General features: G+C 46.2%; 1 protein-coding gene across 1 annotated transcript; it reads right to left on the reverse strand.

Moving 5' to 3' along the window:
- Nucleotides 1-4,551: 4,551 nt before the first annotated feature.
- LOC149463271 (uncharacterized) lies at nucleotides 4,552-9,422 on the reverse strand. The gene is made up of 6 exons (XM_089675667.1): nucleotides 8,852-9,422; nucleotides 8,653-8,736; nucleotides 8,494-8,559; nucleotides 5,702-5,754; nucleotides 5,541-5,606; nucleotides 4,552-5,109 (listed from the first exon to the last, which is right to left on the reverse strand). Exons 1-6 carry the CDS (start codon nucleotides 9,420-9,422, stop codon nucleotides 4,552-4,554), a joined length of 1,398 nt encoding a protein of 465 aa, XP_089531793.1.
- Nucleotides 9,423-10,496: the final 1,074 nt, after the last annotated feature.

The following is a 10,496-nucleotide window of genomic DNA, read 5'->3' on the forward strand; positions in this document are numbered from 1 at the left end:
ACCTTGTGACGTCTTCCTGTGAAGCTTCAGGTCTGCTACCGACCTGTGACCTTTGCTTTGGGATGATGTAAGTCACTCTATTGTAGACCCCAGAAAGTAAAGTGGGAATGGCTGCAAGGGCTGACCAATGAGTGTTTCCACTATTACTGTAGTGTAAGCGTAGCTAAGCTGATGTGTGTGAGCCAATTCCTCTTGTCAAGAGCAAGCCTCTCCAACATTGGAATGCTGGCACCACACCACTGGCAAGGGAGACCTTTGGGTTACGTCCTAAGGTGATCTGAAACATCGTCAATGGACAGCCAAAGAGTATGTTAGCATTGTAGGATATGAGCAGCTTGCTGGAGTGTGGGTGCCAACAAGTGGCCAAATGACTTTGGCCTTGAGCTCTTCTGGCCATCTAGTTTTGTAACCAAAACCGAAAGAGGACTTTGCTATGTTGGGTAGGGCTAGGGCTTACTACCTGAGGCCTGTACTATGTGACTGTTTAACATCCATGTGTTTGTCAAATGTCAGGACTCGCAACTTTTTCTTGTGTCTTCTTTTTGTTACTCTTCATGTAGTTGAACTTCCCAATGCCCCACCTGCTATGGGGGAGCTACAGCCCCCACTGGATGCAGAGGCCGACATCCCAGAAGGTCAGTTTCTGAACTGTTTACACATATGCACATGTAACGTATGTAGAAGGCTTCAGCTCCCCCTTGTCTAAATTGTTTGGCCTCATCCTGTGTATAGGATGCCCCCCCACAAAGAAATAAAACATTCACACTAAACAACACATCAGGCAGATAGGGGCTTAATATTCACACTTAGACCTGACAGCTGAGTTGTTCTACATAGGCATACATTAAAGTGTTTTTCTAATTAAGAAAGGGCAATAAACAAAGAATATGACACAATAGTCAAGCACTAACCTGACACTCCAGTGATCCAAAACCTGCTTCCCAAGTAACTAGTGTTTGTTCCACTCTGGTCTCTCCACTATCTTAAAGAATCACTACAAATAGATGCAGCTGACACATCCAGCTTCCTGGGAGATGGACTGCCTCCCTTCAAGGACACACCTGGTTAATCACACTGCCAGCTCTATAGGAATCTCTGGACCTGTGTGGAGGGAGTTGGGCCACTAGGCTCCAATAGGCTCACAGAATTTGCTCAGCTCTGTGCTCTGGCTGAGGAGCATGTGTGTAGGGCCCCACCCCTCCCCTCTCTGCAGCTAATAGAAATCTAGGATAGATGTCTTTGGGAACTCTGTGGAGGAGATAGGTGTGGCAAAGTCATCTGTTGCCCTTACTGATGAGATTGCCCTTCTTGCTGTTGGCCACAGATATATTTGTAGTCAGTGAGCAAACACTCTAATCTAGGCCTAAGGATTCCAAACTCACTCCCTGGCCCATGAAATCCTCCCAGGCAAGAGATGTAAGCTCTGTGTTCCAATGATGAGTTGACAACAGCATAGAGTGCTTTCAGGATAATGGACAAAGTTAGACAAGTATTGCATGCTGTTGTTTGTGTGGAAGCAAGAGTCTCCTTTTTTAATTGCAGCAAATGCATTTTTTATGACTTTTTCTACAGTGTTCAACCACCCAGCCATAAGAAGCCTCATGGGCTGGGTGTGTGAGCGCATTGGGACGCTGGAGCAGGCATTGGAGGTGGGGCCAGCCGAGGACCAGCCAGACATTGTGGCCTATTTTCGGCGGTTTTAATGGTTTTAAATGTTTTTAGGAATAAATGTTATTTATATTTGACAGTGGACTGTGTTGTGGCCTTCTTTAGCCTTTGCAGGTAGGCAATCATTTTCATTGCAGTTGGAGCTGATCTGCATGTCCCTAAAGCATTGCAGTACACGGCTAGCTCCAGCGGCCAATCTTGCTTACCTTGAATTTTTGTTAATGTCCAAACAAAGTCTGGCAAGTCCAGCTTTAGGATTGCATGTTTCAAAGAGGTAAACCAGCTCCTTCAATCCTAAACTCGGATATATAAAGATTGCTGTTGACTGCTTGCTGTCTGCAGCTACTCCCAATCTTAGTTCGCTGCCGTTTGTGAAATGCCGCAAGAGTTTACACAGAACACTCCATGCACGTTACATTGTTTACATTTGGAGTAGCTCTTCAGTCCATCCAGGGACTTCAAGGTAGCTTGGTGGAGTGTAGTTGTGAAGACTGGCAAAAGGGGAGGTGCAACCAAGTAGATAATGTGTGGGTGGATCCTGTGGGCAACTCTGTCAAGATGTTACTCCTCACCTCATTTGTAATTGGGATTGTCATTACACAGAAGCCACATGACTTGACAGCTGCTCTGGGAAGGACTATCAGTTATGGATGAGACCACTTACATGCAATGTCCCGCAGCAAAGAAGAGGGACAAATGGACTTTCTGCTCAACACACACCACTTGGATCCAATTTGTTGCTAATTCACATATCAGTGTTTTGTCAACAGGAGGTGGGAAGGGAATGAAGTGAGGAACAAGTGTCAACTGGGCACATAAATTCCATAGGCACACACATCTAGAATCAGGCAGCGTAAGATCCTATGCTCCCAAACCAATTCCGAGGCTAGATGTAACACGGTGTGTAAAGCAAACTTAGTCTGGGTCTAGTAAGTCAAGCAGAATGATAGTCCAAAGAACAAAAGTCCTTTTTCTTATTCTCACAACTTTTAGGTGTCTCTAGCTTTCCTTGGCAGGCTTAATGTTTGTAAGTCGTGGCCTGGTTTTGCACGTGGTGGCCTGGCTATTGACACACTTCTTCTATAGTGTGTGTCAATGTAGTAGCCCAGGGAACGTATTTGGACAGCAGTGTCAGTCTCTAGGGGAGGCAAGTGTTTGATGCAGGAGTCTTCTTTAAAATCAGCATCCCATAAAGAGCAAAGCTAGACAACAATTTGCAAGCAAGCTGCAATAATTTTCTGCCCCATTTTTGTGAAAGTTAGCCTTGCCCACAGAGTCCACTGAGAATCCTTGGCTCAATTGGGTCAGCCAAATTGAGAGCAGACAATGCCCAACTGCTACATGTGGCAGAGAACTTGTTTGATGTGGAACATCTAGAACTCTGACACACCACCAGGTCAAAACAGCAGAAAGGCCAAAGAATATAACCACCAATGCCTTGGGAAGTGTCAACTTTGAATGTTATTTAGTATGTGCTGTTTTTTTGGAGTGTTAACTGTAGCAATTGTGCCCACAGAGAGGCACGTGCTCATCCATTTTGCTACAAACCCCTCCATATTGTCTCTCTCTCCCAAATCCGATTCCTCTGATATCCCCCCCCCCCTCTCTCTGTTGAGTGACATGTGGTCTGGATGATGACAGAGATCCCAGGCAGCAAACTCATTCCAAGGAATCGTAAAACAGACTTACATTTTCCAAATCCAGTTTTACATATAATTTTATGTCTCTAGGAAATAATTACACAAACATGGAGCACATATTGGGATGGCTCACTTTAAGACAAGTTGTCTGGTATATTACACACCCTAGCTGTCATATACAGGAGAGCAGAAAATGATATCTCCTTAAGCATCCAAGCCGGTATCTCATATGTAGACGTTTAGCAGAAGATTGTGCATATTAATCTACTCGTGGATAGAATGTTCTATGTATCCTGGCTAAGTTATGAACCATAATATAATCAATGAGTGAATTTTGGTCTCCACCTGACACCCACACAAATGAGGCAATTGGCTCTCTGCTTCAGGGAGACACCCTGCTGAGTTCCTAGATAAAGGCTGTGATGCTTGACATTAAGCCAAGCTGACTTGAGAGAAAATGGTAGAATCTCCCTTTTAACATAGGAACGAACTTTGGGAAATAAGCCCCTTTTGGCAGTGAAACATGATCTGCTTAACCCAAAGGCAAGTACTTTATCCCTGTAAACTTATGTTCTCTTTGTTCTATCCATTCATCTGCTACATCTTTTTCTGAAAATATTTTTCTTACACCCTCCTGACCTTTTAGTTATAAAGCTTACTATCTGGAAGTGTTGAACTGTTTTTTAAAGCTCTTTAATGCAAAATAAGCACCCCTGTCTCTGAAGAGCGCTATTGTGTGTTTTAAATTTCAGTATAATCGCTGCCTGTGTTGACAGTGGTATACCAATGCTTATGCAACCATCATAGTGGTATTGCTGATATTGCCAAGTTGCCTCTTTCTCTGTGCAAAAAGGAGGTGTTGGCAGTGTGAAGGGTTAATTGCGTCATTAACCTGACCCAGTAACAATTGCTCCCAGGCTGGCGGAACATAGAGTGTGGTCCATTAGCTGGGAAAGGTTTGTGCAGGGTGCAGCATTGTTACGCACTTGACAGCGCTGTTTTAGATTGGCTAGTCCTTTGGTCACCAGTTTGTTGAGAAGGGCTGGGGTCTGATGATGCAATCAACATTAACTATTTTGAATTACTGGCCGCAACACTAAACCTAAAACACCTGTGTTGGATTTCCTACATGACCAACTCAACATTAGCCCAAACACATTTGACAATATGCAAGACACGTTCAGCCACTTTGAAGAAAAGAACATTTATTTGAATATAGGCAGGGGGGGGGGGGGAGGGAAGGTCATGGTCGGGCGCCTCGGGCTCCTCGGGCGCCTCGGGCTCCTCGGGCGCCTCGGGCTCCTCGGATGGTTCCTGCTGCTGCTGCGGGGGGAGGGGTATGAGGGTGGGAGGGGGGGTGGGAGGGCGGGAGGGGGTATGAGGGCAGGGGGGGTGACTCCTGAACAGGCACCTCAATATGTAGTTCCCCTGCTGCTTCCCCACCACTTCCAGCAGGGGAACTGTGTAGCACCATTGGCATTGACTCCAAACGACTACACAAGGGTTGTGAGCCGCTGGTTGATGGTGCATTTTGATCAGGCCCTGCTTGACAGAAGGCTCGGATGTCATGCAGCAGGCGATTGTTTTGCTGCATGATTGCAGTCTGAGCCTCAACTGCAGTGGCAATTCGAAGCAGGGTTGAGTGTTGGAGCTGCAGTATATGTTCAAAATCAGGAGGGGGACTGTAATTCCTCCTTTGCTCCAATAATCTCTCCAGATTGGACACCAGCCTTTCACCAAGCACAAGAAGGGGGCTGTGTTCAGGTGGATGAGGTGCCAATCCAGCTGAATCCAATGTTGGCTGCAAGAAGAAACAAACAACAAAAGTATTCAAAGAGTGTTTTAACACACAGCACAAGCATACAGTAGGACAGGGGGCTTATCCGACAACAAACACTAGCTCATGTTCTTGTCCCACCCCTAGGACCAGGTATTGGTAAATGCCTTTCCCTGACATATTACACTGGATGAACATCTGGCCAAAATAAATGATTTGGCTGCTTTACCCAGACTGATACCTTCTAGGTCTGTAATGTGATTGGATTGGGATTTAGACAAGGTGCACAGCTAAAATTCCAAATTGTCACATGCATATCACTCTCTCCAGCTCATGACTAAGCAATGATCCCAAAAAAGTAAGTTACACATCACGTTGCCAAATCCTGCCCAGCCAGGAACAGTTATGCTCTGAATGGGTAACTCATTATGGATAACATCTTTAGCATCTCTCACCTGACGTTGAGGCAGCTCAGATGTCGGTGACGGACTTTGCTGAACTATTGGAGTGCCTGAACGTCCCTGCACCACAAAAACAAAAAAAGGGCATGAGATTCCACAAATACACATGCAACATGCATTTGAATATCCCCTCCCAATTACAGCAGTTCCCATACCCCAACATCGGATGCAGATTGTTCACCCACTCTGTCAGCTGGGGCATGAAGAGCTGAAAATAGATTTCAAGATGATTAGCAACAGACAGAAGTTTGACTGTATGTATGATCTGACATTTTTGTTCAAGGTTTGAGGGTTTGCTCATTATGTTTTTCACAACAGTTTATCCAGAGAGATAAGACACTGGCAGCTACAAGCCACGAGACTGTTTGGGAGTAGAAAGAGGCATGGTAAGGCTCAGGAGCAGGGGCCACGAGAATTAATGGGCACCTTTCCTGCCAAACAAGGAGGCAGATGTGGTAGGATGGCTACAATATGCCGATAAGTTACTGCAGGCTTTTAGACCTTGGCCTTCAAACATTTAATCCAAAGATATAACATTTCTTAAGGCAACATTCCAAAAAGGCTTAAATACCAACCCAAAATGCTCCAATCAAATATAAAAGGTGCCACAAAATATTTACAAAGCACAAACGCATGTAAATGCATCCCAAAGAATTGTTGATATAACCGTAGATCTGAAGAGATCAAGACCAATGCATACAAAAATCCTTGAATCACTTTTAAAACATAGGTCTCATGACAACTCCATGTGAAAAAGAAAATTATTATCTCATGTGCCAGTCTAAAAATATCCAATAAGATTAAACAGCCTTTCAAGACAATTTGAAACTCTTTGAGCTACAAATGGCGGGACTACTCAGTATTAAACCATACGGACTAAGATTGAAATGCCATTCAAGTCCATGTGTGCAGAAAGGAAGGCATCCCAGCAGTGTTGCCAATATAGTCTATTTGTCAATGAACAATAGATTAGTCTTTATGATGCCTTTTGGGTTTAAGGTGACTTAAAAGCAGAGGATCTGGGTGGATAGGTCTGGCAAAGGAATAGATCTTCCTGCTAGTAATCTGATGTGCCAAGCTCAAGCAGTCTAATTATTGGCCTCATGTTTACATGAGAGGCCAAAAACATTATTTCATTTACTTTGTTTTGGGGGGGGGGGGGTAAGACAGTAAACATATTTGCCCCTGGAGATTCCTTATTCGTGACTTGGAAAATGAGTAATTGTGTGTGCTTTTAATTGTGATCTGGCTGTGTTTTTTGGCTTGGGGAAGATGGCTCCAAAAATACTCAGTATTGGTATGTCTTTGATTTTGCCTCTGCATTTTGAGCTATGGTAAAATGGACGCCATCACTTTAAGCTTTACAATTGGGTGAGTAGCTACATTTCTAGATGTTGACCTCTAAAGTTTTACTGGGCTTATGTCCCAGATGACATGATGAAACAAGTCAGGAGAGGGGCCCACTAGATATTACTGGCAGACGTGTCAGCACAGATATTTTTAAACCACTTGCCTACTGGCCAGTTAAAATTCCTTCCTGGGCTGGACAACCTTCACCTTTCAATGCTGTTACACTTTGAATGACAATTGTGGTCAGGCAACACTGTACTCATCTGACATTGTTTTCAGACAAATAGTGGTTGTTTTGGGGGATATTTAATGGCTACTGTGTGTTTGTTTGGTTTTCGTAAAAATACATAACCACCTAAGAATGTGGAAAACTATGTTTCTCTTGTCAAATTCTTCAAACAGGTAAGTTTTCTACTTCACTGAGCTGTTGATGAGACTAAATGGTGAGGTGGCACTGATCTGCACCAATGATGGCCACTGATAGGCGGCACTGACTGGTGGTAAGGCTGGGCATTGATCATCATGGCAATGATAATCAGTGCCCTGATGATCATTGGTGAGAAATCCACTACAAATTGTCAGTTGTTTGCAGTACATTCTTCACATTGACAGCGTGAGGAAGGTGCAGGCAATAACTGGCAATTGTATTGAGCATTGATCTGCCATGATCAAATGGTAAAGGCCACAGAAGTTGGCAGGTGTGAGCCCCCAGGGGCATGCAGGTGGGCGTCATTTGATTACCTCCCTGGACTGTAGGCCAATGACAACTACAGTGCAGGTGACAGGTGTTTAAACACTACTCTGGAAATCAGCATCCTTAAGGTGCCCAATAAACTCATTGAATAGAAATGTATAAAAGCATGAGCTCTTTTGGTCTTTACTTTGTCCATGTATTTGCCTGGAGACCTGCAGCTTTAAAATGCTACTTACTGATTACAATAGAATTTGAAAGATGTTGCCAGTTCTGCCAACCATAGTGTTGGCCAAAGTGTGTTTTACCTTCCCTTTGTGTGGGCAAAAACCTGAAGTTGAGTGGCACAATTGGGAAGTGATGGGTCCCTGTAGTGGAGCACATCATTTCCTGTATATTGAGCAGGCATGATATATGCACACAAAAAACATTGGATATTCTGGGACTGTCAGAGTTGAGCATTTTGACATTGGTCAGATTACGTGTATGTGTTTACATGTGTGGAATATGTTTGTGCCTGGGCGAATTTCTGAAGTTATGAGGGCGAGTCTGATTTGGAACGCTCAGGAGATGTCAGCTAATTAGTGATGTTTGGAACTTTAGTACTCTGTTTGTTCCCACATTTGGTTTTGTGGCGTTACCTGCTTGTATTGGTCTGGGGAAACTGGGCCCACAACATGTGGCAGGGATGAGACACATTTCTGTGTGGCAACATTTTTTCACATTGATTTTTCTACGGTTTTGAGTGCAGTACAGTGAGGAGGCCCAAAGAAATACAGCGTGTTGTGGAGATATATTTGTGTTCACACAGAGTTTAGCATTGGTTTGTTCTGCATTCCTAAGAGGATGCTCATTGGCTCATCCTGAGTGATTATGATTGTTCTAGGCAAGCACATTAATACATACCCAGACCTTCCTCCTGGTCTGACTGCAGTGGGTGGAGCCTCTCCTCCTCCTCCTGCTGATGTTGTGCTGTGAATAGGACATTGGCATGTAAGATGTTTGATGTTTGATGTTTTAGCAGCTTGTTCAACATTACGGGGTGCATTCCCAATGAGTACTTACCAGGAGTGAACACCTCTGGATCAGCGTATGCGTGATCCGAGTCGTCTGAGGGGCTAGCAGGGGCAGCACCTGGCTCGGGACGGGCTACAACACAAGACAAAATGAACAACAAATGTAAAGCTACACTATTTCACACACTTTGCTTTTCAATAAGATAACACAACTTTATAGACAATATGGACATGTGTAGTGTACTTACCACTCTGCAAGTCATCAGTGTCTACACGAGCCGTCACCCCAAAAATCGTGGACATGCTGATGACTGGGAGAAGTCGTTGTTCGTCCCGAGACAGGCGCTCATAATACGCGGGATCCACACCTTCGTGGGTGACATGCCCCTGCTTAGCCCACTCAGCCAACTTTGACTTCAAACGACGTCTCAGATCACGCATACGCTTCTTGATGTTCGGGAGGGTCCGGCGTACCGTCCCCACTGCATTCACAACCACCGCAATCTCCTCCCACAGATGGTCCTTGGCCGCCTGACCACTGCGGGAGGAGCTGGACCCCAGAATACCTTCTTGCCTATCCATAAAGGCATTTACCAGGGCCCAGTTCTCTCTGCAGGAGAAGGGTGGAAACCTGGCATCAGTAGGGGCCTGAGGCCGGGCCTGGCCCCAGCCCCGTCTGCCTCCCCTTGATGTCCCTTCACCAGGACTAGAAGGGGAGGCAGCAGCCGCAGCTTCCACCTCTTCTCGGAGGGAAGCCTGGCTCCTTCTGCCACCAGCTTGGCGCCCCCTCACACCAGAGCCAGACCCCCGGCCCTCCATGCCCCCCCTGCCAAATGGCCCAGGGGAAGGCTCAGTGCCCTGATGGACACCACGGCCCCCCCTGGGTCCACGGCCTCTTCCTCCCACCATGGGAGGACAGGTGGGCAGGGGGTCTGGCTGGGTGCTGTTTGCAGCAGCAGCAGGAATTTATCCAACCAGAAGATATCTGAAACACAAAAAGTGACATAAGGGCAAGGGTTAGGTGTCTGGCCTCCAAAGACAGCACATGCCCTGGGGGAAGGACCACACTTACCAATATAAAAGGCCGACTGCCTGGGGGTGGGGGTGGGGGTGATGCGTCAGCAAACTGCAAAGGGAGAAAAAAGACAGGAGGGCCAAAGTCACGCTTCCGCTCTCCAAACAAAGCACATGCCCTAGTGGGGACCACACTTACCAGAATAACTTTGCCCCTGCCTGGGGGTGGGGGATACGTCAGCAAACTGCAAAGGGAGAAAAAAGACAGGAGGGCCAAAGTCACGCTTCCGCTCTCCAAACACAGCACATGCCCTAGTGGGGACCACACTTACCAGAATAACTTTTCCCCTGCCTGGGGGTGGGGGATACGTCAGCAAACTGCAAAGGGAGAAAAAAGACAGGAGAGCCAAAGTCACGCTTCCGCTCTCCAAACAAAGCACATGCCCTAGTGGGGACCACACTTACCAGAATAACTTTGCCCCTGCCTGGGGGTGGGGGATACGTCAGCAAACTGCAAAGGGAGAAAAAAGACAGGGGGGCCAAAGTCACGCTTCCGCTCTCCAAACACAGCACATGCCCTAGTGGGGACCACACTTACCAGAATAACTTTGCCCCTGCCTGGGGGTGGGGGATACGTCAGCAAACTGCAAAGGGAGAAAAAAGACAGGAGGGCCAAAGTCACGCTTCCGCTCTCCAAACAAAGCACATGCCCTAGTGGGGACCACACTTACCAGAATAACTTTGCCCCTGCCTGGGGGTGGGGGATACGTCAGCAAACTGCAAAGGGAGAAAAAAGACAGGAGGGCCAAAGTCACGCTTCCGCTCTCCAAACACAGCACATGCCCTAGTGGGGACCACACTTACCAGAATAACTTTGCC

Source organism: Staurois parvus, unplaced genomic scaffold (genome assembly GCF_062004578.1).
Source record: "Staurois parvus isolate SC_StPar_1 unplaced genomic scaffold, SC_StPar_1.0 ptg000155l, whole genome shotgun sequence".
In the NCBI taxonomy this organism is placed as follows: domain Eukaryota; kingdom Metazoa; phylum Chordata; class Amphibia; order Anura; family Ranidae; genus Staurois; species Staurois parvus.

Excerpts from the sequence above, each read along its gene's own strand:
- LOC149463271 (XM_089675667.1), bottom strand. The coding sequence starts at position 9,422 with ATGGAGGGCCGGGGGTCTGGCTCTGGTGTGAGGGGGCGCCAAGCTGGT. Across the intron at positions 8,560-8,652 it reads TCCAGAGGTGTTCACTCCTG|CACAACATCAGCAGGAGGAG; the intron begins GTAAGTACTCAT and ends TCCTATTCACAG. Across the intron at positions 5,607-5,701 it reads AATCTGCATCCGATGTTGGG|GGACGTTCAGGCACTCCAAT; the intron begins GTATGGGAACTG and ends TTTGTGGTGCAG.